The sequence below is a fragment of the Gopherus flavomarginatus genome, chromosome 18 (assembly GCF_025201925.1).
Source record: "Gopherus flavomarginatus isolate rGopFla2 chromosome 18, rGopFla2.mat.asm, whole genome shotgun sequence".
Classification (NCBI taxonomy): domain Eukaryota; kingdom Metazoa; phylum Chordata; order Testudines; family Testudinidae; genus Gopherus; species Gopherus flavomarginatus.
This window is the reverse complement of record NC_066634.1, coordinates 315,662-342,118: the sequence shown is the minus strand read 5'-3', so window position 1 is coordinate 342,118 and position 26,457 is coordinate 315,662. Positions and strand designations below refer to the sequence as shown.

Sequence of the window (26,457 nt, the reverse complement as noted above, 5' to 3'; positions counted from 1 at the left end):
TGGTGAATCCATGCTGACTATTCCTGATCACTTTCCTCTCCTCTAAGTGCTTCAGAATGGATTGAAGTGCCCCTGCCGCCCCAGCAACCTGGTGGGGAGTAATGGGGCTGTGGGTCCTGCCCCCCCTCCAGTTGCTCCCCCGTAGGTTACTGTCCACCCTGTGCCAGATATCAGCCCCCCGCCATGTACCAGCATCGCCCTCCTGAGCCAGGACCCCCACCCAATGCCAGGTATCAGCCATTCTCCCCATGTGCTAAGCCCCTCTGACCCAGATACACCCCCCCTCACGTGCCAGGTACCCCCCCATGTGCCACATCACCCCCCATGTGCCAGCATCACCCCCCTGACCCTGGTACCCCCCATGTGCCACATCACCCCCCCAACCCAGATACACCCCCCCCACGTGCCAGGTATCAGCCATTCTCCCCATGTGCTAAGCCCCTCCGACCCAGATACACACCCCCCCTCACGTGCCAGGTACCCCCCCATGTGCCACATCACCCCCCTGACCCAGGTATCCCCCCATGTGCCAGCATCACCCCTCCAACCCACATACACTCCCCCCCACGTGCCAGGTATCAGCCATTCCCCTCATGTGCCAGCATCACTCCCCCAACCCAGATACACCCTCCCCCACGTGCCAGGTATCAGCCATTCCCCCCATGTGCTACACCCCCCCCACGTGCCAGGTATCAGCCATTCCTCCCATGTGCCAGCATCACCCCCCCAACCCAGATACCCCCCCCCACGTGCCAGGTATCAGCCATTCCTCCCATGTGCCAGCATCACCCCTCCAACCCACATACACTCCCCCCCACGTGCCAGGTATCAGCCATTCCCCTCATGTGCCAGCATCACTCCCCCAACCCAGATACACCCTCCCCCACGTGCCAGGTATCAGCCATTCCCCCCATGTGCTACACCCCCCCCACGTGCCAGGTATCAGCCATTCCTCCCATGTGCCAGCATCACCCCCCCAACCCAGATACCCCCCCCCACGTGCCAGGTATCAGCCATTCCTCCCATGTGCCAGCATCACCCCCCCAACCCAGATACCCCCCCCACGTGCCAGGTATCAGCCATTCCCCCCATGTGCCAGCATCACTCCCCCAACCCAGATACCCCCCCCCACGTGCCAGGTATCAGCCATTCCCCCCATGTGCCAGCATCACCCCCCCAACCCAGATACCCCCCCCACATGCCAGGTATCAGCCATTGCCCCCATGTGCCAGCATCACCCCCCCAACCCAGATACACCCCCACCACGTGAAAAGTATCAGCCATTGCCCCCATGTGCCAGCATCACCCCCCCAACCCAGATACACCCCCACCACGTGCCAGGTACCCCCCATGTGCCATCACCCCCCCAACCCAGATACCCCCCCCACATGCCAGGTATCAGCCATTCTCCCCTTGTGCTACGCCCCTCCGACCCAGATACACACCCCCCTCACATGCCAGGTACCCCCCATGTGCTGAGTATCAGCCATTCCCCCCACGTGCCAGCATCACCCCCTCAACCCAAATACACCCCCCCCTCAACATGCCAGGTATCAGCCATCCCCCCCAGGAGACAGGAGCATGGTTGACTAAAGTAACTTTATTGCCTGGACACAATTGAGCGGGGGGAGAGGGGGACATTGTTAAACAGTGACAGCATGGGGTCCAGGGGGGCACACCCCAGCCAGAGCCCCCTCCCAAACAGGGGCTGCAGTACCCCCCCAGCTCTTCTCCCCCTCTTGGCCCTGATCCAGTATTAATAACTTAAAATAAATTACAGTGAGCAGCAGGTGCTGGGGGGGAGCACTGCCCCCCCATGACATACACAAACCTGCCCCCCTACATGGCTAATGTGGGGGGCGGACATGGGACAGGGGAAACTGACCAGCTTTGGGGGAGTGGGGTGAACCCCCACCCATCTCCCCCGCCCCTCCCCGATGTGGGGGGGAAGTCTCCCAGGCCTTAGAAATGCCCTACAGAGCTTCCCCCGGGGGGGGGTTGGGGTTGGGGTAGTGCCAGGCTTGGTCCCTGCTTGGGGCAGCAGCTGTGGGGTGGGGGGATTTGGGGGTGATGGGTCACAGCTGTTCCTGGTACTTTGGGAGGTACTGGATTGGTGCGTGTGTGTAGGGGGGGTTGGTCCCAGAGGATGGGGGGAAGAGTCACAGCTGTGCCAGGGGGAGGGGGGGGACTCATCCTGGTGCAGATGGGGGAGAAGTCACAGCTGATCCCTGTGCTGGGGGGGGGCAGGTCCCAGCTGGCCCCAGCAGGGGGGTGTCACTGCTCATCCTCCCCGAAGACGTGGCTCTGGTGCCGTTTCATGCTCTCAAAGTCGAAGGCGGCGCCGACCATGCGCCGGTAAATGTCCTTGATGTCGTCACAGGTCGTCTCGAAGTGGGTGGTGGCGTCATACGACCGGGAGCAGAAAATCTGGGGTGGGGGAGAGGAGATGAACATGGTGTCGCCTGGGGTGGTGATGAGTTTGCACTCGCTCCCTTCCCTGCTCCCCCTGCCATCAGCTCCATGATACCCCCAGCCCATGGGACACCCCAGTGCAGCATGACAACCACCAGGTTGGGTCAAACCCAGGGTCCGTCCAGTCCAGTGTCCTGTCTGCTGACAGCGGCCAATGCCAGGTGCCCCAGAGGGAGTGAACCCAACAGGGAATCACCAAGTGACCCATTCCCAGCACCTGGCGCACACAGGCTCGGGACACCATCCCTGCGTGCCCTGGCTAATAGCCACTGATGGGCCTGTCCTCCATGAACTTAGCTAGGTCCATTTTGAACCTGTTTCGGTCTTGGCCTTCACAACGTCCCCTGGCAGGGAGTTCCACAGGTTGGCTGTGCATTGCGAAAAATACTTCCTTGTGTTTGTGTTAAACCTGCTGCCTATTCATGTCATTTGGTGACCCCTAGTTCCTGTGTTAGGAGAGGTAGTAAACAACACTTATTTACTTTCTCCACACAGTCCTGATTTTATAGACCTCTGTCATATCCCCCCTTACTCCCCCCTTTTCCCATCTGAAGAGTCCCAGGTTTATTAATCTCCTCATACGGAAGCCATTCCAGACCCCGAACCATTTTGGATGCCCTTTTCTGAACCTTTTCCAATGCCAGTATCTCTTTTCTGAGATGGGGTGACCACGTCTGCCTGCAGTATCAAGGTGTGGGTGGACCAGGGATTTAGACAGAGGCAACATGATACCTTCTGTCCTATTGTCTCTCCCTCTCCTAATCATTCCCAACACTCTGTTCACTTTTTTGGCTGCTGCTGCACATTGAGTGGATGTGTTCAGAGAACTCTCCACCGTGACCCCCTCCAGTAAAGCTAATTTAGCCCCCACCATTTTATATGTATAATTGGGATGGTGTTTTCCAACGTGCATCACTTTGCATTTACCAACATTGAATTTCATCTGCCATTTTGTTGCCCAATCACCCAGTTTTGTGAGATCCCCTTGTAGCTCTTCGCCGTCGGAGTTTTGTATCATCTGCAAATTTTGCCACTCTCCCCTGCTGCCCCCCCCCCAACAGCTCCTAGCAAGGGGGGAGGGAGATGGGACGTCCCACGAGGGGGAGGGGACGGGAATTCCCTGCAGGGGCACTCACCTGGCTTTCTGTGCCATCATCCATGGGCTCATACAAGTCACTGATGGCCACAAACCTGCCGGGAAAGAGGGGAGAGGGGGAGTCACAGCTCATCCCCCCCCCAGCTCCTCCCTCCCCCACTTTCCAGCTCACCTCGCAAAGCCGAATTTCCCTATCCCCCGCCTGGGGGCTCTGCACCTCAGGGAGCACCCTGGGCCCTCCTCAATCACCAATCGTGTGTTTGGTACAAAGCCGTGGGGCGGCGTGGGGCGAGTCCAGGTCTCCTGGGCGTTATCGTCCCGTGGGCCTGCACAGGGCCGTGACAGGGGCTGGGAGATGCCCACAGACACCTTTCCTGGCCGGCCCAGGGTGTGGGTTTGGGGGGCTGCACCCCAGGGACCCCGTCAGAACCCCAGAGGTTCCAGGCTCCCGAATTCCCTCCTTCCCCTATTCCCCCGCCAATTCCCAGCCCTTCATCCGGTTCCCTATCCCCCTGGCCTCACTTCTGGTCGATGGGCTCCAGAAGCTGCAGTGCCGGCTCCACCTCCCGCTCCGGCTCCGACGTCTCCACCGTGGTGCTGACAATGGCAATGAACTTCCTGGGCGCAGCCACGTTGTGGGCCCAGGAAACCAGACAGACGTAGATATCTGGGGTGTGTGGGGGGGAGGGAACGGGTGGTGAGGCTTCGTAGAAATCGTGGGTGTGCCTCAGTTTCCCCCAGAGGCTGCCCAGTTAACGAGGGACCAGGGAGATGAGGAAATGCAGTCAGGCGACATCCCCGCTGTTACCGAGTCACATGTACACACCTGTGGGGCCCTCAGTGTGCTGACCGGGCCCCCCCGCCAGCACTGTGTCCCACCCCTGTGGCTCAGCCCGCCCGTCCCAGCTCTGCCCCGCATGATGCTGCAGGGGGTGGGAGGCTCCCAGGGACAGACCCAAACCCCCCCCCCCCCCAGCTCTGCCCCATGTAATGCCACAGGGGGTAGGAGGCTCCAAGGGACAGACCCGCCCTGCCCCCCCCCGGCTCTGCCCCGTGTGATGTCACAGGGGGTGGGAGACTCCCAGGGACAGGCCCAGCCCCTCCCCCGGCTCTGCCCCGCGTGATGCCGTGGGGGGGGGGCTCCCAGGGACAGACCCAACCCCCCCCCCCAGCTCTGCCCCGCATGATGCCGCACGGGGTGGGGGGCTCCCAGGGACAGACCCAACACCCCCCCCCAGCTCTGCCCCGTGTGATGCCGCACGGGGTGGGGGGCTCCCAGGGACAGACCCAACCCCGCCCCCCCAGCTCTGCCCCATGTGATGCCACAGGGGGTAGGAGGCTCCCAGGGACAGGCCCAGCCCCTCCCCCGGCTCTGCCCCGCGTGATGCCGCAGGGGGTGGGAGGCTCCCAGGGACAGGTCCAGCCCCCCCCCCCCCCCCCCGGCTCTGCCCCACGTGATGCCGCAGGGGGTGGGAGGCTCCCAGGGACAGACCCAACCCCCCCCCTCCCGCTCTGCCCCATGTGATGGCACAGGGGGTAGGAGGCTCCCAGGGACAGACCCAACCCGCCCCCCCCCCCAGGGGGTGGGAGGCTCCCAGGGACAGGCCCAGCCCCTCCCCCGGCTCTGCCCCGCGTGATGCCGCAGGCGGGTGGGGGGTTCCCAGGGACAGGCCCAGCCCCTCCCCCGGCTCTGCCCCGTGTGATGCTGCAGGGGGTGGGAGGCTCCCAGGGACAGACCCAGCCCTGCCCCCCCAGCTCTGCCCTGTGTGGTGCCACACGGGGTGGGGGGCTCCCAAGGACAGACCCAACCAACCCCCCCCCCCGCTCTGCCCCATGTGATGCCGCAGGGGGTGGGAGGCTCCCAGGGACAGGCTCAGGCCCTCCCCCCCCGGGCTCTGCCCCGCGTGATGCCGCGGGGGGGGGGCTCCCAGGGACAGACCCCGCCCCCCGGCGCTGACCCGACTTGCGGCCCAGCTGGTTCTGGGGCAGGATGATCTGGCAGGAGCCGGCCTCGCTGGTCCCACGGATCGGGTGGCTCAGGATGCAGATGACACGGACGACGCGGCCGGCCCCGCGAACTCGCTCGGGCACGTAGCTGGGGTCGCAGATCAGCTGTTTGCACCGCGCCACCTGGGGGGACAGGAATTCAGCCCCCGCCCCAGGCCTGAGCCGAGAGAGAGCTGGGAACCCCCAGCCCAGCTCCCCCTCCACCCCGGGTATAGCGATCCCCCCCCAAGGGGTTCCCCAAAGCAGAGCCAGGAACCGGGCCAGGAGGGGACAGGCAACCCCTCCCCCCGGGGAGGAGAACTGGGGGCAGCCACTGGGGGTTGGGCTTGAGCCCCCATCCCCAGGGAAGAGGCGCCCCAAACCCAGCCCCTATGGGGCAAGCCAGGCCCCCAATATCCCAGGCAGGGGACACTGATGGAGACCACAAGTCCCCCTTCAGATTTAACGGGGGACCTAGTGGGGAACCCCCCAAAATCAGTGTGTGTGTTGGGACAGGGGTGTCTCCCCCCTGCCCCTCCCACTCACCTCCCCCTCCGATCTGACCCCCACGACCCGCCCGTTCTCCATGACAATCTCGTCCACGGGCTTGTTCAGCATGTAGGTGCCTCCATAGATCGCGCTGAGCCTGGGGGGCAGAGACCTTGGAGACCAGGTGCCGCCCCCCACTGGGTCCCGCCCGACGCCCCCCGAGCTCTCTGCCCCCCCACGCCCCCATCGGGTCCTGCCCGGTATGCCCCCGAACTCTCTGCCCCCTCCATGCCCCCCCATCGGGTCCCGCCAGGCGCCCCCCGAGCTCTCTGCCCCCCCACGCCCCCATTGGGTCCTGCCCGGCACCACCCGAGCTCTCTGCCCCCCCCACACCCGCACCAGGTCCCGCCAGACGCCCCCCGAGCTCTCTGCCCCCCCACACCCCCCCATCGGGTCCTGCCCGGTATGCCCCCGAACTCTCTGCCCCCTCCATGCCCCCCCATCGGGTCCCGCCAGGCGCCCCCCGAGCTCTCTGCCCCCCCCACGCCCCCACCAGACGCCCCTCGAGCTCTCTGCCTCCCCCCACGCCCCCACTGGGTCCTGCCAGATGCCCCCCGAGCTCTCTGCCCCCCCCACGCCCCCACCAGGTCCCGCCAGACGCCCCCCAAGCTCTGTGCCTCCCCCCACGCCCCCACCGGGTCCTGCCCGGTACGCCCCCGAACTCTCTGCCCCCTCCATGCCCCCTCATCGGGTCCGGCCAGACGCCCCCCGAGCTCTCTGCCCCCACACAACCCCCATCGGGTCCCGCCCGGCACCCCCCCAAACTCTCTGCCTCCCCCACAACCATCGGGTCCCGCCAGACGCCCCCCGAGCTCTCTGCCCCCCCACAACCCCCATCGGGTCCGGCCAGACGCCCCTCGAGCTCTCTGCCCCCCCCCACGCCCCCCATCGGGTCCCGCACGACGCCTCCCGAGCTCTCTGCCCCCCCCACGCCCCCCATCGGGTCCTGCTCGACGCCCCCCAAGCTCTCTGCCCCCCCCACACCCCCCATCGGGTCCCGCTCGACGCCCCCCGAGCTCTCTGCCCCCCCACCAGGTCCTGCCAAACACCCCCGAGCTCTCTGCCCCCCCCACACCCCCCATTGGGTCCCGCTCGACGCCCCCCGAGCTATCTGCCCCCCCCACGCCCCCCATCGGGTCCCACCCGATGCCCCCGAGCTCTCTGCCCCCCCCACGCCCCCCATCGGGTCCAGCCCGACGCCCCCCGAGCTCTCTGCCCCCCCCATCCCCCCCAGCGGGTCCCGCCCGACGCCCCCCGAGCTCTCTGCCCCCACCACGCCACCCATCGGATCCCGCCCGACGCCCCCCGAGCTCTCTGCCCCCCCCACGCCCCCCACTGGGTCCCGCCCGACACCCCCCGAGCTCTCTGCCCCCACCACGCCACCCATCGGGTCCCGCCCGACGCCCCCCAAGCTCTCTGCCCCCCCCATGTCCCGCCCGACGCCCCCGAGCTCTCTGCCCCCCAACTCACCTGGCGAACCCCTGGGGCAGCTCCCCCAGCCCATAGAGCGGGTAGAGGTAGGGGCTCTTCCCATAGCGAGCGAGTGACGCGCTGTACAGTTTGATTCGGTTAATGGTCTCTAGGCAGGGCTGGTCCAGGTAACTGTGGGGAGAGACGAGCTGAGGGGGGCCCAGGGCTGGGGCTGCGGGTCGGGAGTGAGGGGCACCAGCAGAGCTGGGGGGTGGGGGGAGTCTGGGGCAGGGCAAGAGGTTTCATATTCATATGAACAGTGCGATTGCCTCAGTTTCCCCACAAGCTGCATGGCTAACTAGGCGGGGTGGGGGGGTTGATCTTTGCAGAGACCCAGAGGTGCCCGACTGGCAAGGGCTGGGCCCCCCAGGAGACAATGGCCACGCCCCTTGCGTGGACGTTTGGGGCAACCCCTGGGGACCCGCTGGGGGTCAAAGCGCCAGGCGGAGCTTTAGAGCCAGGGCGAGGGGGGCATCCCCCTGCCCTGGGACTCGCTGCAGGTCTGTCACGCGGGGGGGGCTGGGCATGGCCCCCCAGGAGTGGCTCCGGAGCACGACTCACTCGTCGGTGCGGTGCAGGGCCAGCGCGTGGCCCGTGAAGTCCATCACGTCCTGCCCCAGCTCGAAGTGCTTGTACACGTCCCGCATGGGGGTCCCATGGGGGTCGACCCCCTCCAGCGTCTGGGGCTCGTTCTCGTCAAAATTGGCCACGAAGACGAGGAACTTCCAGAACTGGCGCTTCTCGAACGTTCCCATGAGATCTGCGGGGGGGGAGGGGGGGCTCACTCCTCTCCTGGTGGATGGGGCCACGGGGGGGTCAGAGAGCAGGATCCCCTTGCAAGGGGGCACTAACTCAGCCCAGTCCTGGAGGGATGGACAGAAGGGGGTCCCCAGAGCAGTGGGGGGGTTCCCTTGCGGGGAGGGGCCCCTTGGGGGGGTAGTGGGGGGTCACTCACTGGACGCCAGGGCCTCGGTCTCGGTGGAGGGCACCTTGTGTACCTGCCCCCCCCTGTAGACGAAGCTCCCCTCCACCACCTTGAAGTCCAGGTACCGAGTCACCTCCGTGTACAGCAGCATCTTCACCAGCTGGCCTGGAGGCAGGGGGACCACGGTGAGGGGGGGGGTAGAGCGACACCTCACCCCTCCCCCGGCCCCGCACGAGCTCCCCAGAACCCCAACTCCCCTCCCATCCGAGGCCCCCGCTCCCCTAGCCCCCCCTTACCGTTGGCCATGAGGAATTTGGGGATCAGGTCGACGTTCCAGTCCCGGCCGCGCCCCATGGACTCAGGGGGCCCCTCGGGGAGCCCAAAGCGTTTATACAGCTGGGAGGGAGAGGAGGGAGAGAGTTAGAGCCACCTGTCCCAGCCGCCTGCCCCCCACATCCTCCCCCTGGGGAACTCTCCCCCAGGCTCCTTCCTGATGAGTCCCCTGCACCCCCAAACCAGCCCCCACCTCAAAGCCCCCATGCCCCCCCAAAATAGACCCCATCTTGAACCAGTCCCCCATCAAACCCTCTTCCGCTGGGGCCCATCCCCCCAAATCAGCCCCCCTGAGACCCACTCCCCTCTGCCCCCCCATCACCCCAAGGCCCAGCCCCTCACCTCCTCCAGGGGGGTGATGGAGGAGCTCTCCCCGCCATAGTAGGGGTTCCGGTCCATGTGCAGAACCTTCTTCCCGTTCACCGACATGATCCCCGACAGGATGCATTCCTGGGGGGCAGGGGAGGGGTCAGTGCCAGAGCCGCCGGGGACCCCCACCTGGCCGGGGCGGTGGGGGGGAGCAGGGAATGGGGCTCTGGGCCTTTCCCTCTAGGGGGCAGGAGGCTGTGTGGGGCTGGAGGGAGTTGATGCAGCGGCAGGAGCTGGGATGTTGGAGGGGGACAAGGGTTACAGTTGGGGTGCAATGGCAGGAGTGGGACAGCCCAGCTGTAGCGGGTGCGCGGGGGGGGGGGGTTAGCGACTGTCGAGGAAGCAGCTTTGGGGTGCAAAGGGAAGAGGCCTCCAGCTGCCAAGACCTGGGTGGGGGTGGTAAGGGGAGACTTCATGGCCCCATTGGCCGGTGCAAGGGGCCAGCACATGGGGGGGGCTGCACCCTGCTGTGCACTGCAGGGAAGGTGGGGGCTCTGTGATCCTGGAAGGGCTGATGCAGGGGGAGCTGGGGTGGGTCACTTCCCACCCCTCCCTTGGCAAAGATGCAGTGTGGGGATAAATGGAGGGAGTACCCCATTTGCAGGGTGTTGGGGGTCAGGGTGCACTGGGGGACAGGTGGGGGCTGAAGGATGGGTGATGGGTTAGGGAGGGAGAAGGGGGGGTGCACGGAGCAGGGAGCACAATGGGGGAGGTTCTGATAAGAATCTAGTGGGGTGCCTGGGCTGGGGTGCCTAGGGGAGCATAAGGAGGAGACGCAAAGGGGGACAGGGAGGTACTACCGTGGGGGGCTGAGGGACACTGGAGGGAGGGAGGAGGGAGCCACGGGGGGGAGCAGAGGTTGCAATGGGGGGGGGGTCTAGCAGGGTGCCTGGAGATGGGTGCAGCAGGGGAGTTGCAGTGGGGTACATTAGGGACTGCAATGGGGGGCTGTGCCAGAGCTGCCAAGGGGGATGTACAGGGCACACAGGAGGTTCAGTGGGGGGGCTGCATTGGGGGGGTACAATAGGGTGGCTGCAGGGGGGGTCCTACTCCCCAGGGTGAAGGGGAGGTTGCATTGGGGGGCCGCAGAGGGGTCCCGCACCCCGGGGTGCAATGGGGGGGTTGCACTGGGGGGGCCGCAAGGGGGTCCCACACCGCAGGGTGCAATGGGGGCTTGCAGTGGTGGGCCACAGGGGGGTCCCACACCCTGGGGTGCAAGGGGTGTGTGCACTGGTGGGTTGCATTGGGGGGCCCCTCACCCCAGGGTGAAAGGGAGGGTGCATTGGGGGTCCCCTGCACCCTGGGGTGCATTGGGGGTGCACTGGGGGGCCACAGGGGGGTCCCACACCCTGGGGTGCAAGGGGGGCACATTGGGGGGGTTGCATCGGGAGGCCGCAGGGGAGTCCAGCATCCCAAGGTGCAATGGGGGGTTGCAATGGGAGTCCCACACCCCAGGGTGCAATGAGGGGATGCATCGGGGGGCCGCAGGGGGGCCCCACACCCCAGGGTGCAATGGGGGGTTGCAGGGCGGTCTGACATCCCGGGGTGCAATATGGGGGTTGCATTAGGGGGCTGCAGGGGGGTCCCGCACCCCAGGATCCAATGGGGGGTTGCAATGGTGGTCCCGCATCCCGGGGTGCAAGGCGGGGTTGCATTGGTGGGCCGCAGGGGGATCCCAAACCCCAGGGTGCAAGGGGGGGTTGCATTGAGGGGCTGCAGGGGGGTACTGCACGCTGTGGTGCAATGGGAGGTTGCACTGGGGGTCCCCCACACCCCGGGGTGCAAGGGGGTGCATTGGGGGGTCGCGAGGGGTCCCATACCCGGGGTGTAATGGGGGGTTGCATTGGGAGTCCCCTGCACCCCGGGTGGAAGGGGGGTGCATTGGGGGCTGCAGGGGGGTCCTGCACCCCAGGGTAGAAGGGGGTTGCAATGGGGGGTTGCATTGAGGGGCTACAGGGTAGTCCCACACCCCGGGGTGCAAGGGAGGGTTGCAATGGGGGGCCGCAAGGGGGTCCCGCAACCCAGGTTGCAAGGAAGGGTTGCAATGGGGTCCTGCCCCCCGGGTGCAAGGGGGTGTTGCAATGGGGGTCCTGCACCCTGGGGTGCAAGGGGGGCTTGCATTGGTGGGCTGCAGGGGGGTCCCACACCCTGGGGTGCAAGGGGGTGTATTGAGGGGCCACAGGGAGGTCTCATACCCCAGGGTGCAATGGGGGGGTTGGACTGGGAGTCCCCTATTTTGGAGTGGAAGGGGGGTTCCAATGGGGGGGTTGCATTGGGGGGCCGCAGGGCGGTCCCGCACCCTGGGGTGTAAGGGGGGTTGCAAGGGGGTTTGCAATGGGGGTCCTGCCCCCCCAGGGTGCAAGGGGGGGTTGCAATACGGGGGTTGCAAGGAGGGGTCCTGTAACCCAGGGTGCAAGGGGGGGTTGCAATGGCAGGGTTGCAATACGGGGGTTGCAATGGGGGTCCTGTCCCACGGGTGCAAGGGGGGGTTGCAATAAGGAGGTTGCAAGGGGGGGTCCTGCACCCCACGGTGCAAGGGGGGTTGCAGTGGGGGAGTTGCAAGGAGGGGTCCTCCACCCCAGGGTGCAAGGGGGGGTTGCAATGGGGGTCCTGCCCCCCGCGTGCAAGGGGGGGTTGCAATGGGGGGGTACTGCCCCCCGGGTGTAAGGGGGGGTTGCAATGGGGGTCCTGCCCCCCGTGTGCATGGGGGGGTTGCAATGGGGCAATTGTAAGGGGGGGTCCTCCACCCCAGGGTGCAAGGGGGGGTTGCAATGGGGCGGTTGCAATGGGGGGGGTCCTGCCCCCCGGGTGTAAGGGGGGGTTGCAATGGGGTCCTGTACCCCAGGGTCCAAGGGGGGTTGCAATGGGGGGTCCTGTACCCCAGGGTGTAAGGGGGGGTTGCAATGGGGGGTCCTGTACCCCGCGTGCAAGGGGGGTTGCAATGGGGCGGTTGCAATGGGGGGGTCCTGCCCCCCGGGTGTAAGGGGGGGTTGCAATGGGGGTCCTGTACCCCAGGGTGCAAGGAGCGGTTGCATTGCGGGGCCGCAGGGCCCCCCCGACTCACGCTCAGTCCGGTGCCCAACACGATCACGTCGTAGGCCTCGTCCATGGCGGCAGGTCCGGAGCCGCCCGCCCCTCCCCCGACCCACGCGGAGCCAGGCAGGGTCTCAGCGCCGCCCACACCCTATCCCTCCGCCTGGAAACGAGTCCCAGCTTCGCCTACCACACCCCGAATCCCTCCGCCAGGAAACGAGTTCCGGCACAGGCACTCGACACGCCCCGCCCCCCACCGGCGGGCAAGGCCCGGTCAGGGCTGTTCACCGCCACAGGTCGGAACCCTCCGCCCCGGAACAGAGCCAACATCCCAACCAAAGCGCCGTATCCCTCCGCCGGACAAAGCTGAGCCCGGCTCCACGGTGAAGCGAGTCCCCTGCCGCAGATCCTTCCGCCGGATAAATGAGTTCCCAGCCTGCGCGAGGCCCCCGCCCCGAGCGCGTCTCCCTCCGCCACAGAATTAAGTAGCAGCTTCATTTCCCTCCCAGATCCCTCCGCCAGAGAAAGGAGTCCCAGAGCCCAGACAGAGGGACGGACACAGCAGCTGGGCCAGACATGATTTATTCAAGGGGGGGCGGGGGCCCAATAAATAAGGGAGCAGCCCCCAGTGGGGGGGCGCCTGGGCAGGGAGCAGCAGGGTGGGCAGGTGGTGGGGGAGGGGATTCTGGACTCCCTCCCCCCAGCTGTGTGCCCCCCCCCGCACTCTGCTCTGAGCAGCCCAAGGGGGGCGGGGGCGGAAGGGGGGGGCAGCAGGGCCCAGGGCTGGGTGTCAGCAGAGGGGGAAGAGAAGGGGGTACAGAGCCTGGGGGATCCCCGCCGGGGGTACAGAGCCTTGGGGATCCCCGGCAGGAGGGGGGCAGCAGGGCCCAGGGCTGGGTGTCGGAGGGGGAAGAGAAGGGGGTACAGAGCCTGGGGGATCCCCGGCAGGAGGGGGGCAGCCGGACCCAGGGCTGGGTGTCAGCGGAGGGGGAAGAGAAGGGGGTACAGAGCCTGGGGGATCCCCGCCAGAGGGGGCACAGCTGAGGCCCCAGTGCAGACCCAGGGTTTCCCAGCTGCAGGGGGGGCAGGGCCCAGCCCCGCCCTACTCGCCCTGGGGCACAGCGATGGTGGCCCCCTTGGGGTCGTCGAACCGGTCCATGGTCTTGAGGGCCAGCAGCACGTGGAGGCCGCAGGCGAAGATGGCGCCGAGCAGCAGGGCCGTGAGCAGCCCCATCCAGGTGCCCGGTGCGAAGAACCCGGCGCAGTCGCTGGCGTAGGAGAACTGCAGGCCCAGCACATTGAACCCCTGCAGCTGGGGGGGGCAGGGGGTTAGATAAAGCTAGGGTCGCAGCCCCCCTCCCCACCCCTGGGCTCCCAGCCCCTTCCCCTGCTCCCGCCCCAGCCCTGGGCTCCTAGCCCCAGCCCCCCTCCCCATGGGCTCCCAAATCCCCTCCACCCAGCCCCCCTCAGTGCTCCCAGCCCCCTCCACCCCAGCCAGTACCTGCACATCCTGCAGCAGCACCCCCCAGCTGGGGCTGGGGCCGGGGCCGTGGGGCAGGAGGCCAGCCCCGAAGCCCGGCAGGCTGCTGAGGTAGGCGCAGCGCCAGGAGTAGTTGCTGGGGGCCGTCACCTGCGAGGCGTTGAACACAGTGGGGCTGGCCGAGGGGGTCACCAGCTCCAGGCGGCTCAGCTGGAACCAGTCCCGGCCGGAGACAGGAAACCGCCAGCTGGTCATGTGGAAGCTGGAGGGGTGGAGGGGGGGAACAGCTCATCCAGACATGCCCCAGCCAGGCCCCCCAAAGCCACCTGAGGGCCAGACAGACCCCCCCAAACCCCCAAGGGCCAGCATAAGAACAAGCCACCCTGAGTCAGCCCAAAGGTCTGAGAGTGGCCCACGCCGGGGGCCCCAGAGGGAATGAACAGAACCCACAATCACCAAATGATCCCCCCACCCCAGACACCATCAGCCTCCCCCCACTTACCCCCCTCCCCAGCCTCGGCCCCTTGCATGTCATCTCCCGACATATCCCAGCACCCCCCGACCCCCCAGGAGACACCACGTCTTTCCCAGGCCAAGCCAGCCCCCCCCCCCCCCACAACTCACGTGGCTGTCAGAGGGGACCCCAGAACGTTGGCATACTTCAGCACCAGCCTGCATAGGGGGACAGAGACAGTGACCCCAGTGGTGCCCCACACTCCTGACCCCCAGCCCCTGCCCCCCAGCCCTGCCGGCGCCCCTCACTCCCATCCCCCAGCCCCTGCTCGCCCAGCCCCTCACTCCCGACCCCCAGCCCGTCCCCCAGCCCTGCCTGCGCCCCACACTCCCGTCCCCCAGCCCTGCCTGCGCCCCACACTCCCGTCCCCCAGCCCTGCCTGCGCCCCACACTCCCGTCCCCCAGCCCTGCCGGCGCCCCACACTCCCGGCCCCCGCCAGCCCAGCCCCGCCGGCGCCCCTCACTCCCGGCCCGCAGCCCCCGCCGGCGCCCCTCACTCCCGGCCCGCAGCCCCCGCCGGCGCCCCTCACTCCCGGCCCGCAGCCCCCGCCGGCGCCCCTCACTCCCGGCCCGCAGCCCCCGCCGGCGCCCCTCACTCCCGGCCCGCAGCCCCCGCCAGCCCAGCCCTGCCGGCGCCCCTCACTCCCGACCCGCCCCCACCCCCAGCCCTGCCAGTGCCCCTCATTCCCAACCCCTCCCCCGACTAGCCCAAGCCTAGGCCCCCCCACCACTGCAGTGCCCCTCACTCCGAACACAGCCCCACTCTCACCGAGACTCGTTGGAGCTCCAGAACGAGCCGCTCACATCAACGGAGGCCTCGGCCCCAAATGTCTGGGGCGTCAGGTCGACCCACTTGCTGCCCTGGACCACAGAAAAGTTCTGGGCCCAGAAGAGGATCTGGGGCTCGCCCGTCAGGGGGTACCGCACCGGGGGGTGCTGCGCTGGTGCTGGGGTCGGCTTCTGCAGCAGCTGGCGGCCCACTCGCCCGGGGGCCACCCCAGAGACGTCCCGGAGAACCTGAGGAGAGAGCTGGGTGAGAATTGGGGGAACCCAGGGGGGTACCAGAGTATGACGCTGGGGGTGTGGTCAGTGTGGATGGGACATACCCTGGGAGGGGGATCAGCGGGGGGATGTTTCCATGAGGGGCACCTTGGCCGGGGGGGGCAGGGGGAAGAGACATACCCGTGAGGGGGCTCCAGCCGTCAGCAGCGCCGTGTACGGCACATCCTCCTCCTTCAGGGCGCTGAGCACCTGCCCGATGATCTCATCTGGGACAGACATGTCGGGGTTAACAGCCCAGCCCCACTGTGCCCCCCAGCTAACAAGCACTGACCCACCCTACCCCAGGGGCTGTGGAGGGGATGCTCTCCACACCAATCGGGGCACTTCGGGGGGAAATGGGGAGGACCCAGCACTGGGGGGAGGGGCCCTGGGTATGCAGGGAAGCTGGGAGATCCAGCCCATGGGGGGCAGGGGGACAGATCCAGCCCATGGGGGGCACCCTGGGTGCGAGGGGGGAGACCCAGCCATGGAGGGCAGAGGACCCAGGATCTGGGGGAGGGAAGGGGCCCTGGGGAGCCAGACTCACCATTGCTCATCAGCACCTCCTTGGGGGCCATGAGGCTGGAACTGAGATGAAAAGCAGCACATCAGGGGGTGAACCCGGAGCTGCGGCCACAGACCTGGGCAGCGCAGGGCAGCAGGCCAGGCCGGCGGGGGGGGGGGGGGGGGGGGGGGGGAGGAGAGGAGAACATGGGGCACGTACCCAGCAGCGTGGGGCAGGTACACCAGCAGCAGGGCCGGCTGCGGGGGCACACGCGTGGAGCACATACCCGGCAGTGGGGGGCAGGCAGGGGGGCCACACGGGGGGCACATACCTGGCAGCAAGGCCAGCTGGGGGGGGCGTGCGGGGGGCACGTACCCGGCAGTGGGGGCAGGCGCACCAGCAGCAGGGCCGGCTGGGGGGGGGCATGCAGGGCAGGCAGCGGGGGGCAGGCAGGGGGGCCGGCGCACCAGCAGCAGGGCCCGCTGGGAGGGTACGCGGGGCGTGGGGCACATACCCGGTGGCGGGGGGCAGGCACACCAGCAGCAGGGCCAGATGGGGGGGGCACGCAGGGCAGGCGGGGTGTGGGGCGCACGGGGGGCACGTACCCAGTGGCAGGGGGCAGGCGCACCAGCAGCAGGGCTGGCTGCGGGGGCACGTACCCAGCAGAGGGGGGCAGGCGCACCAGCAGCAGGGCCGGCTGGGGGGGCACGTGGGGCGTGGGGCAGGCGGGGGGCTCGTACCCGGCGGTGGGGGGCAGGCGCAGCAGCAGCAGGGCTGGCTGGGGGGGCATGCGGGCTGGGGGGCAGGCGCACCAGCAGCAGGGCTGGCTGGGGGGGCATGCGGGCTGGGGGGCAGGCGCACCAGCAGCAGGGCTGGCTGCGGGGGCACGTACCCGGCGGCGGGGGGCAGGCGCACCAGCAGCAGGGCCGGCTGGCTGGCGTTGAGGCCCAGCTCCCGCAAGGCGCCCGGCTCCACGTTCAGGGGGCTCAGCCCCAGCGTCTCCTCCAGCAGCCCCAGGACCCCGACAGCCGCCGCCCCCTGCACCGCCGGGAGCACCAGGGTTGAGGGGGCCCCCGCCAGGGCGCGCTGTGGGGGGAGAAGAGTTGGGACAGACACTCAACCCACAGCCCCCCCAGGGCCCCTCACCCCCGACCCCCTCAGAGCCAACCCACTACTGACCCACAGCCCCACCAGGGCTCCTTACCCCACCATGCAGATCCTGCCACCCCTCCACCTACAGCCCCCCCCCCCGAGATCCCCTCACTTCTGACCCATGGCCCCTGCCACCTAGCCCCCTCCCAGCCCCACCAGGGCCCCCAGCCCCCTTGCTCACCTCCAGGCTGGGGAAGGCGCTGTCAGGCTTGTTGCCAAAGACCCCCCCATACGCTGTGAAATCCTCCAGGCTGAGCTGGGGGGGGCACAAGAGGGAGTTAAGGGGGGTTATTTGAGGCTCCCCCCCAGGCCCAGCTCCCTCCCCATAGGGTGGGGGGGCGCACAGAAGCTGCAATCTCAAAGGGAGCTCAGTCACTGATCACATGATGGGGGGGCTGGGCTCACTTCCCCTTACAGAGCCCCCTGCCCCCCCCCCCCAGTGACAGGGTCCCAGCTGAGTTCAGGGGCTGCCCCCTGCCAAGGCAATTGCCCCCATAGCCCCCAGGAAGCTGGGGACTCCAGACACCCCAGCAGTTGTGGGCTCCCCCACAGCCCCCTGGCAACAGGTGGACGTACCCCAGCTGCTGCTTGGGGCCAGAACCCCCAGGCTGAGCCCCATGAGCACAGCGGGGTAAGGACATTGTGGGGGGACAGTGGTGTTCTGGGTTCACTGGGACAGGGAGACAGGAATCTTTGGGGGCCCAGAGGCCAGGCAGAAGGACCCCCCAGAGGCCAGAAGGGGGGGCGCCCTGGGACCATGTGGGGCTCAGTGTATTTCAGGGGGCCAGCTAAGGGGACCCCCAGAGTGGGACAGACTCGTAGGACTGGAAAGGACCTCGAGGGGCCGTCTAGGACTGAGTCTCACTAGCCCATCCCTGACGAGACTCCCCCAGCGCTTTGCCCCCCGAACAGGAACTTCCCCCAGTGCCACCCCCAGGCCTCTCTTCTCCCACTGAACAAGCTGGGGTCTGTTTCCTAGCCCTGGCTGAGCTCTCTGCTCCCCCCGTGGGGCCAGCCCTGCCACCCAGGCAGAATTACAGCCCAGAACCAGGCCGGCTCCCCCTGCCCCCCCAGCGGAGCCTTGACTCCTCGTATTTCGCTTGGGATCCGCTGCCACCCCCAAATCCTTTCCACAGGGCCGCGGGCCTGGGCCGGGGGGAGAGCCCGGCAGGCAGGGCCCCTCCAAGGACGGAGTGGGGGGGGGGGGGAGGAGAGCCCGGCAGGCAGGGCCCCTCCAAGGACGGAGTGGGGGGGGGGGGGAGGAGAGCCCGGCAGGCAGGGCCCCTCCAAGGGGGAGCCCGGCAGGCAGGGCCCCTCCAAGGGGGAGCCCGGCAGGCAGGGCCCCTCCAAGGGGGAGCCCGGCAGGCAGGGCCCCTCCAAGGGGGAGCCCGGCAGGCAGGGCCCCTCCAAGGGGGAGCCCGGCAGGCAGGGCCCCTCCAAGGACGGAGTGGGGGGGGGGGAGAGCCCGGCAGGCAGGGCCCCTCCAAGGACGGAGTGGGGGGGGATCCAGAGGCTGGACGGCAGCAAGAGGCTGGGATGGGGGGGGGCAGTCCCGGGGTCTCACCTGCTCCTGCAGGAAGAGCAGGACGTTGCGGGGGCCCCGATCCAGGGCGGGGCCGAGGAGCGACCTCAGCTGGGCCGCGCCGACCACGTGTCCCTCGAAGCTGTCGGCCAGGGGGGGCCAGAGCGCGCTGGGGGGCACAGGGGGGTCAGAGGTGACAGCACCGCCCGGCCCGAGACCCCCCCCGGCTCCCCCTCGGCCCCGCCCGAGACCCCCCCCGGCTCCCCCTCGGCCCCGCCCGAGACCCCCCCCGGCCCACCTGTGGCCGGACCAGCCCAGCAGCGGGACCCGCCCGGCGCGCGCCGCCCCCAGCACCAGCCCCACCAGGACCAGCCGTGCCGCCGCCGCCATCTTGGGTTCTGTCCCCACTCGCGTCCGCCGCCCGGCCTTGGTCGCTACCGCTCCGCCAATCAGAGCGCGGGCCGCTCTGCCCCGCCAATCACAGAGTCGCCCCGCCCCTTCACCCCGCTCCGGCAACCACAGCGCCGGCCGCCCTGCCCCCCGCTCCGCCAATCACAGCGCCGGCCGCCCAGCCCCGCCAATCACAGCTCCCTTCGCCCTGCCCCCCCCCCGCTCCACCAATCACAGAGCCGGCCGCCCAGCCCCGCCAATCACAGCTCCCTTCGCCCTGCCCCCGCCCCGCCAATCACAGCGCGGGAACGGGGAGAGCCAGCCAATGGGGCATGTTGGGGGGCTGCAGCGCGGCCCCCAGGGTTACTTGGGGGTCAGGACCCAGCTCCCCCGTCGCAGGGGGACGAACTCCTGCCCACCCGGCGGGTGCCACACGCCGGGGCCGGGGCCAGCTCGCAGTCCCCAGCCCTGCTCCGGCCAGCACAGTGCCCAGCAGCTCTGCCGGCTTCTCCTCCTGCCCCGCCCCAGGGCGAGTGGCGGCCCCCCCGCGGCACCCCACCACCAGTGCCCGTCCCTGGATCAGCCCCCAAGCACTCACCAGAGCCAGGTCTCACCTCCAGCCTGGGAAGGGGCAGGAGGCCCGAGTCCCTCCCCATTAAGCCGGACAACGAGCTCCCCCACCCTCCAGCCCCCCCTGCACCCCCCAGCCCTGGGACAATCTCCACTCTGACATCAGGGTTAAAATCCTTTATTGGAAAAGTCCAGAGTAAAAAAAATTGGGGAGAAGGGCCTGGGTGCCAGGGACTGCAGGGAGTAGAAGGAGGGTGCTGGGGGGCCCCTATCCTGACTCATGTAAGTCACTCACTTTCTGCATGATTTAGGGGAGTTGAGCCAGCAGCCCACTTTGAACCCCATACATGTCAGGGGGAAGGGTTATTTTCCCCCCCAGGAGGAAACACCCCTTCCAATCCAGCCTGACCCAGCAGGACCCCCACAGCTTGGATGGGGTGTGGCCAGCAGCCCCTCAGGGGCTGACCCCCTTTGTAAGGCCTTCACCAGTAGGGTCCGGGGTGGCACAGGAAGAGTCCAGGGGCACAGGAGGCTCCAATGGTTTCCAGGGGTCCCCACATGTGGGCTGCTCAGCCAAACCCTGCCCCATGGCGGGTGAGGGGCAGCTGCAGCAATGGGGCAATCTCCTATCACAGGGGGCGGGGATGGACCGGTTGGCCAGCGAGGGGGGCAGGGAATGGGCCAGCCAGCCGGCACGTGAGGCAGAGATGTCAGGCAGGGATGTGCCGCCCTGACAGCGAGTGGGGCCGAGGTGGGGGGGAGGGAAATGGGCCATCCAGCTGGCATGTGGGGCAGAGGGGTCAGGCAGGGAGGTGCCAGCCTGACACGAGTGAGGAAGAGGGGAGCGACCGGCATGCATGTGGGGCGGAGCTGTGGGGCAGGGAGGCCAGCGCAGCGCCTCCCCCGGCCCCCAGGCTATCTCTGCCACTGGAATGTCTGATGCAGCCGCTCAGCCTGGCCCTTCAGCACCTGGATCTCGCCCTGGATGAAATCCGTCAGCACCTTGCGCATCTCCACCTGGGGGAGAACGGGGGGGGGGGGGGGTCAGGGCTCCCAGACACACCCCACCCTGCCCCCCAGACACGCCTCCCACCCCCAAGACACTGCCCCCCAGACTCATCGGGTCTCCCCCAGCTGGTCACTGCCCCCTCCCCATGGGTCACTCCCTGCACCCCCATGGCCCCCCAGCTCACCGCTGACTTGTTCTCAGCCTGGAGACGCTCCAGCACGGGCCGGACGCTGAAGGGTTTCCCGATGAGAACGGTGATCCGCTGGGGGGAACACGAGGGTGAGTGGGGACTCTGCTGCTGCCCCTGCCTCCTCCCCCCAAACCCACCCCCCAGCATGAAGAGCCACCCGACCCATGGCAGGGAGCCCCCAACCTCCAACACCCCCCGCCCTGCCAGCTGATGTTTACATAGGGCCTACCCAGTGCAACAGACGGAAGGGCTCCACTCCGCACCCCCCCCAGCAGGCCGCCAAATACCCACCTGGCCGACACGGGGCACATATGGGGGGGTGTTGGGCAGCACATCATTCAGACCTGGGGGGTAGAATGTTAGAGATGTTAGGGGGACTCCAATCCCCCCCACTCCTCCTGCAGGTTATCGACCCCCCCCCAGCCGCATGCTCCCCATGCCTCCCTCCCCCAGCTAACCACTGCTCCTCCCAGGCCCCCCATCCCCAACCAGCCACCACCCCTCTCAGCCCCACTCCCAGCTAACCGCCACCCGCAGCTAATGACCCCACCCTATCTCCCCTGCTAGCAGCCCCCTTCCCCTTGGCTGACAGGAGACTTGGGGGGCCCAGCAAAGCCTTACCAACGTGCCAGAGGGGCAGGATGACAGGGTGCTGCCGGCACTCGGCCAGGAGTCGCCCGATCCCTGGGGGGCAGAGAGAGGAGGGGTTAGAGAGGGCAGCCCCCCAGCCTTCCACCCCCCTTTCCCCCACGCACTCACCCCACTTGAAGCGCATGAATTCCTGGCTCATATTCACCTTGCCTGGGAGTGAGAAGAGAGAGGTGGGTTGGGGGACCCAAGGAGACCCCCTGATGGCCCCCCCTGTGTCTGGGCCCCTCTCAGGGCTCCTCCACCCCCCCATGACTGGCTGGGCCTGCTACTGTGCAGTGCCCCTTGCCCCCCCCCCCGGTACAGCAAAGTCCTCCCCCTCGCCCCCCACTACCTCCCATTCTGCTTCCCCCAAGGGGCTGTGCCCAGCTCCTCCCCCACGGCCCCTGCCCGGAGTTACCTTCGGGGAAGATGTGCACCCAGTCTCCGCGGTTCAGCTTCTCCAGGATGAAATCCATCCCCCTCTGATAGACGCCGTCCCCTGGGGGGCAGTGCCATTAGCCCCTGGCCCTCAGGTCCCCCCAGCCGGCCCCCGCACCGGCCCCTGGGGGGCAGTGCCCTTAGCCCCTGGCCCTCAGGTCCCCCCAGCCGGCCCCCGCACCGGCCCCTGGGGGGCAGTGCCCTTAGCCCCTGGCCCTCAGGTCCCCCCAGCCGGCCCCCACACTGGCCCCTGAGGGGCAGTGCCCTTAGCCCCTCGCCCTCAGGTCCACCTCAGCCGGCCCCCGCACCGGCCCCTAGCGGGTAGTGCCCTTAGCCCCTGGCCCTCAGGTCCCCCCAGCCGGCCCCCGCACCGGCCCCTAGCGGGCAGTGCCCTTAGCCCCTGGCCCTCAGGTCCCCCCAGCCGGCCCCCGCACCGGCCCCTAGCGGGCAGTGCCCTTAGCCCCTGGCCCTCAGGTCCCCCCAGCCGGCCCCCGCACCGGCCCCTGGGGGGCAGTGCCCTTAGCCCCTGGCCCTCAGGTCCCCCCAGCCGGCCCCCGCACCGGCCCCTCGGGGGGCAGTGCCATTAGCCCCTGGCCCTCAGATCCCCCCAGCCAGCCCCCGCACCGGCCCCTGGGGGGCAGTGCCCTTAGCCCCTGGCCCTCAGGTCCCCCCAGCCGGCCCCCGCACCGGCCCCTAGCGGGCAGTGCCCTTAGCCCCTGGCCCTCAGGTCCCCCCAGCCGGCCCCCGCACCGGCCCCTGGGGGGCAGTGCCCTTAGCCCCTGGCCCTCAGGTCCCCCCAGCCGGCCCCCGCACCGGCCCCTAGCGGGCAGTGCCCTTAGCCCCTGGCCCTCAGGTCCACCTCAGCTGGCCCCCGCACCGGCCCCTAGGGGGCAGTGCCATTAGCCCCTGGCCCTCAGGTCCCCCCAGCCGGCCCCCGCACCGGCCCCTGGGGGGGCAGTGCCATTAGCCCCTGGCCCTCAGGTCCCCCCAGCCGGCCCCTGCACTGGCCCCTGGGGGGCAGGGCCCTTAGCCCCTGGCCCTCAGGTCCCCCCAGCTGACCCCCTCACCGGTCCCTGGGGGGGCAGTGCCCTTAGCCCCTGGCCCTCAGTTCCCCCCCAGCCGGCCCCCGCACCGGCCCCTGGGGGGGCAGTGCCCTTAGCCCCTGGCCCTCAGGTCCCCCCAGCCGGCCCCCGCACCGGCCCCTGGGGGGCAGTGCCCTTAGCCCCTGGCCCTCAGTTCCCCCCAGCCGGCCCCCGCACCGGCCCCTGGGGGGGCAGTGCCCTTAGCCCCTGGCCCTCAGGTCCCCCACAGCCGGCCCCCGCACCGGCCCCTGGGGGACAGTGCCATTAGCCCCTGGCCCTCAGGTCCACCTCAGCTGCCCCCTCAGCCAGTCCGCACACCCTGCGCCGGCCCCTGCCACAGCCTCCCCCTGTGTCCCTCCCAGCCGCTCCCCCTACCCTGCACCCCACAGCCCCCTCCCCCTGTGTCCCTCCCAGCCGCTCCCCCCACCCTGCGCCGGCCCCTGCCGCAGCCTCCCCCTGTGTCTCTCCCAGCCGCTCCCCCTACCCTGCACCCCACAGCCCCCTCCTCCCGTGTCCCTCCCAGCCGCTCCCCAAACCTTGCACCGGCCCCTGCCACAACCTCCCCCCTATCCCCCCCCAGCCGCTCCCCCCACCCTGCGCCAGCCCCTGCCACAGCCTCCCCCCGTGTCCCCCCCAGCCACTCCCCCCACCCTGCGCCGGCCCCTGCCACAGCCCCCTCCCCGTGTCCCTCCCAGGCGCTCCCCCCCCCGTGCCCCACAGCCCCCTTCCCCTGTGTCCCTCCCAGCCGCTCCCCCCCCGTGCCCCACAGCCCCCTTCCCCTGTGTCCCTCCCAGCCACTCCCCCCATGCCCCACAGCCCCCTTCCTGTGTCCCCCCCAGCCGCTCCCCCCACCCTGCGCCAGCCCCTGCCACAGCCTCCCCCCGTGTCCCTCCCAGCCGTTCCCCCCCGTGCCCCACAGCCCCCTCCCCGTGTCCCCCCCAGCCGCTCCCCCCACCCTGCGCCGGTCCCTGCCACAGCCCCCTCACCCCTGCATTTTCCCTCCAGCCTCTTCCCCTCCAACTCCTGCCCCTGGGTGCCTCAGTGTCCCATGTGACTCCAGTCCCCCCCAGCCCAGCCACCCCACCCGTATCCCCCTCTCCTCCCAGCCCAGTCCCCTTGTCTCCATGCTCCCCCACCCCCCTCTCCCACATCTATCTCCCAACTCCCCTGGCCTGGCCCCATGTGCCCCCCAGGCTAGCCCCCCCGCTTGCCAGCCTCACCTCGGCACACGGGGACGCACTGGCCCAGGCTGAAGAACCGCGAGTGCAGCTCTCGGGTGAAGCAGATGTCAGCGGCCGTGGGGGTCCTGAGAGGGGAGCAGATACCACACAAACTGCGGGGGACCACAACCCCCCCGCAGCACTGCTGGCCCCTCCCCCACTCCCAGAGGGCAGCAGGGTGGGAAACCCCTGTAGGCCCCGATGTAGTGGGGGAGGGCCCCTGCAGGGAGGTGATGGGGACGAATAAGGGGGAGGGGTTCCGCACATACAGACCCCCACTCACCAGCGCATCCTCTTCACGTTCCAGACGTGCCGAAGCTTCAATATACCTGGAAATTGGGGGCGAGGAGAACAATTACTGGGGGAATTTCAGCCAGACCCCCCCCAGGGAGATAACTGATGTGGGGGAGGGGTCTGTTCTCTCCCGGGGCTGCTCCAAGGGGAGCAGGAATAACACTGGGAACCTGCCCCCCTCCCCTGACAAAAGGGGCTCTGCCCCCCCCCATGCCTAACATGCAAAATCCCCCTCCCAGCCACTCTCCCCAGGGGCTCCCCCCAGAGATGGGGCCCCCTGCACCCAGCGCCTACCCCAGAGGTGGGGGTCATCCATGCAGGACTGGTGGTTGGACACAGTGATGAGGGGGGTGCCGGGCTGGCGCCGCTCCACCAGATCGTACAGAACCTCCTTGTTATGGACCCGCAGCTGGTTCATGTGCCCTGCGGGCAGTAGGGCAACTTAGATGTGGGGGGAGCAGCCAGGGGAGGCCTGTGCTGGGCTCCCCCACATCCCAGTGGCCTGGGTGCCTGGGGCACAGAAGCAGGACATTCGAGGGCAGAGGGGGAGCTCAGGGTGGGGGGGCAGGGTGGGGGTGTGGTGAGAGGTGCAGGGCAGGGGGGACAGTGTGTGGGTCCAGGGGAGCCTGAGGTGGGGGGGGTGCGTGGTAGGGGGGAGCTCATGGTGGGGGGACAGTGCGTGGGTCACGGGGGCAAGGGGGGGTGTGGTGAGAGGTGCAGGGCAGGGGGGACAGTGTGTGAGTCCAGGGGAGCCTGAGGTGGGGGGGTGTGTGGTAGGGGGGAGCTCAGGGTGGGGGGATAGTGCGTGGGTCGGGGGGGCAGGGTGGGGGTGTGGTGAGAGGTGCAGGGCAGGGGGGACAGTGTGTAGGTCCAGGGGAGCCTGAGGTGGGGGGGGTGCGTGGTAGGGGGGAGCTCAGGGCAGGGAGGCTGCAGGACAGGGGTGGGGCAGGGGGTGCAAGGCAGGGGGGCCTGAGGTGGAGGAGGTGCAGGACAGAGAGGGGAGCTCAGGATGGGGGGTCAGTGTGTGGGTTATGGGGAGCCTGGGGTGGGAGGGTGCAGGATAGGGGGGAGCTTGGGGGGGGATTCGGAGGGTTAGTGTGTGGGTCTAGGGGGGTCAGTGTGCGGGTCAGGTGGGCTCGGGGGGCTTGGTGTGTGGGTCGGGGGGCTCGGTGTGTGGGTCTGGGAGGGCTCAGGGGGGTCACTGTGCGATTCTAGGGGGCTCGGGGAGGTCAGCATGCAGGTCCGGGGGGCGCTTGGGGGGCTCGTTGGCGTGCGGTTTGGAGGGGGCTCGGGGAGGTTGCTGTGCGGGTTGGGAGGGGCTCGGGGGGGTCAGTGTGTGGGTCCGGGGGGTCGGTGTGCGGTTCAGGGGGCTTGGGGGGGTTGCTGTGCGGGTTGGGAGGGGCTGGGGGGGTCGGTGTGGGTCGGAGGGGTCAGTGTGTGGGTCCGGGGGGTAGGTGTGCGGCTCAGGGGGGTGGTCAGCGTGCGGGTGGGGAGGGTCGGTGTGGGTCGGAGGGGTCAGTGTGTGGGTCCGGGGGGTCGGTGTGCGGTTCGGGGGGGTGGTCAGCGTGTGGGCTGGGAGGGTCGGAGGGGTCAGTGTGTGGGTCCGGGGGGTCGGTGTGCGGCTCAGGGGGGTGGTCAGCGTGCGGGTGGGGAGGGTCGGTGTGGGTCCGGGGGGTCGGTGTGCAGTTCGGGGGGGTGGTCAGCGTGTGGGCTGGGAGGGTCCGGGGGGTCGGTGTGCGGCTCAGGGGGGTGGTCAGCGTGCGGGTGGGGAGGGTCGGTGTGGGTCCGGGGGGTCGGTGTGCAGTTCGGGGGGGTGGTCAGCGTGTGGGCTGGGAGGGTCGGAGGGGTCAGTGTGTGGGTCCGGGGGAGTCGCTGTGCGGGTCCGGGGGGGGCCCGGGACTCACTTGTCCAGAAGCAGCTGTAGGTGCCCACCAGGCCGGTGACCAGGTGACTGGCCAGGGTCCAGGGCAGCCGTGGGGCCGGTGGGAAGGGCCAAGGTACCTCCAGGGGCATCGTCCCCCCCCCTGCGGGGACACGCTGGGTCACAAGGGGACTGCCCCGCCCCCATCGCCCCGCCCCCTTCCACCGCATCGCCCCTCCCCCTGACCGCATCGCCCCGCCCCTTCCACCGCATCACCCCTCCCCATCGCCCCTCCCCCTGACCACATCACCCCTCCCCATCGCCCC

At 68.9% G+C, this 26,457-nt stretch overlaps 3 protein-coding genes across 4 annotated transcripts; all 3 read right to left on the bottom strand.

Moving 5' to 3' along the window:
* Nucleotides 1–1,837: 1,837 nt before the first annotated feature.
* LOC127037193 (rab GDP dissociation inhibitor alpha-like) lies at nucleotides 1,838–12,354 on the bottom strand. The gene is made up of 11 exons (XM_050928715.1): nucleotides 12,265–12,354; nucleotides 9,174–9,281; nucleotides 8,795–8,894; nucleotides 8,529–8,663; nucleotides 8,135–8,333; nucleotides 7,574–7,705; nucleotides 6,101–6,200; nucleotides 5,527–5,698; nucleotides 4,091–4,235; nucleotides 3,609–3,663; nucleotides 1,838–2,427 (listed from the first exon to the last, which is right to left on the bottom strand). The coding sequence occupies exons 1-11, from the start codon at nucleotides 12,307–12,309 to the stop codon at nucleotides 2,275–2,277; spliced, it is 1,344 nt and encodes a 447-aa protein (XP_050784672.1). The 5' UTR covers nucleotides 12,310–12,354; the 3' UTR covers nucleotides 1,838–2,274.
* A 907-nt stretch (nucleotides 12,355–13,261) lies between these two features.
* On the bottom strand, nucleotides 13,262–18,852 carry LOC127036364 (V-type proton ATPase subunit S1-like). Its single transcript, XM_050927163.1, has 10 exons — nucleotides 18,746–18,852; nucleotides 18,490–18,616; nucleotides 17,107–17,181; nucleotides 16,666–16,859; nucleotides 15,816–15,856; nucleotides 15,410–15,495; nucleotides 14,997–15,244; nucleotides 14,338–14,385; nucleotides 13,735–13,975; nucleotides 13,262–13,545 (listed from the first exon to the last, which is right to left on the bottom strand). Exons 1-10 carry the CDS (start codon nucleotides 18,835–18,837, stop codon nucleotides 13,336–13,338), a joined length of 1,362 nt encoding a protein of 453 aa, XP_050783120.1. The 5' UTR covers nucleotides 18,838–18,852; the 3' UTR covers nucleotides 13,262–13,335.
* Nucleotides 18,853–20,167: 1,315 nt separating this feature from the next.
* LOC127036360 (tafazzin-like) lies at nucleotides 20,168–26,334 on the bottom strand. 2 transcript variants are annotated; one of them, XM_050927153.1, is made up of 10 exons: nucleotides 26,175–26,334; nucleotides 24,565–24,693; nucleotides 24,260–24,305; nucleotides 23,977–24,062; nucleotides 21,655–21,735; nucleotides 21,366–21,407; nucleotides 21,228–21,290; nucleotides 20,898–20,950; nucleotides 20,601–20,678; nucleotides 20,168–20,424 (listed from the first exon to the last, which is right to left on the bottom strand). In XM_050927153.1, the coding sequence occupies exons 1-10, from the start codon at nucleotides 26,281–26,283 to the stop codon at nucleotides 20,323–20,325; spliced, it is 789 nt and encodes a 262-aa protein (XP_050783110.1). In that variant the 5' UTR covers nucleotides 26,284–26,334; the 3' UTR covers nucleotides 20,168–20,322. The 2 variants fall into 2 exon arrangements, with proteins under 2 accessions (XP_050783110.1, XP_050783111.1); XM_050927154.1 differs by lacking the exon at nucleotides 24,565–24,693 and having other exon boundaries at nucleotides 26,175–26,332.
* Nucleotides 26,335–26,457: the final 123 nt, after the last annotated feature.

Bases quoted from the DNA above. Each gene is read 5' to 3' on its own strand.
- LOC127037193 (XM_050928715.1), bottom strand. From the start codon at position 12,309: ATGGACGAGGCCTACGACGTGATCGTGTTGGGCACCGGACTGAGC. The intron at 9,282-12,264 runs GTGAGTCGGGGG...CCTGCCCCCCAG, and splicing joins TGTTGGGCACCGGACTGAGC to GAATGCATCCTGTCGGGGAT. The intron at 7,706-8,134 runs GTGAGTCGTGCT...CTCTCCCCACAG, and splicing joins GCCCTGCACCGCACCGACGA to TTACCTGGACCAGCCCTGCC.
- LOC127036364 (XM_050927163.1), bottom strand. From the start codon at position 18,837: ATGGCGGCGGCGGCACGGCTGGTCCTGGTGGGGCTGGTGCTGGGGGCG. The intron at 15,496-15,815 runs GTGAGTCTGGCT...TGTCTGTCCCAG, and splicing joins GGAGGTGCTGATGAGCAATG to ATGAGATCATCGGGCAGGTG. The intron at 13,976-14,337 runs GTGAGTTGTGGG...CCACCCCTCCAG, and splicing joins GGGTCCCCTCTGACAGCCAC to CTTCCACATGACCAGCTGGC.
- LOC127036360 (XM_050927153.1), bottom strand. From the start codon at position 26,283: ATGCCCCTGGAGGTACCTTGGCCCTTCCCACCGGCCCCACGGCTGCCC. The intron at 24,063-24,259 runs GTGAGTGGGGGT...CTCCCCTCTCAG, and splicing joins AACGTGAAGAGGATGCGCTG to GACCCCCACGGCCGCTGACA. The intron at 20,679-20,897 runs GTGGGTATTTGG...TGTTCCCCCCAG, and splicing joins ATGTGCCCCGTGTCGGCCAG to CGGATCACCGTTCTCATCGG.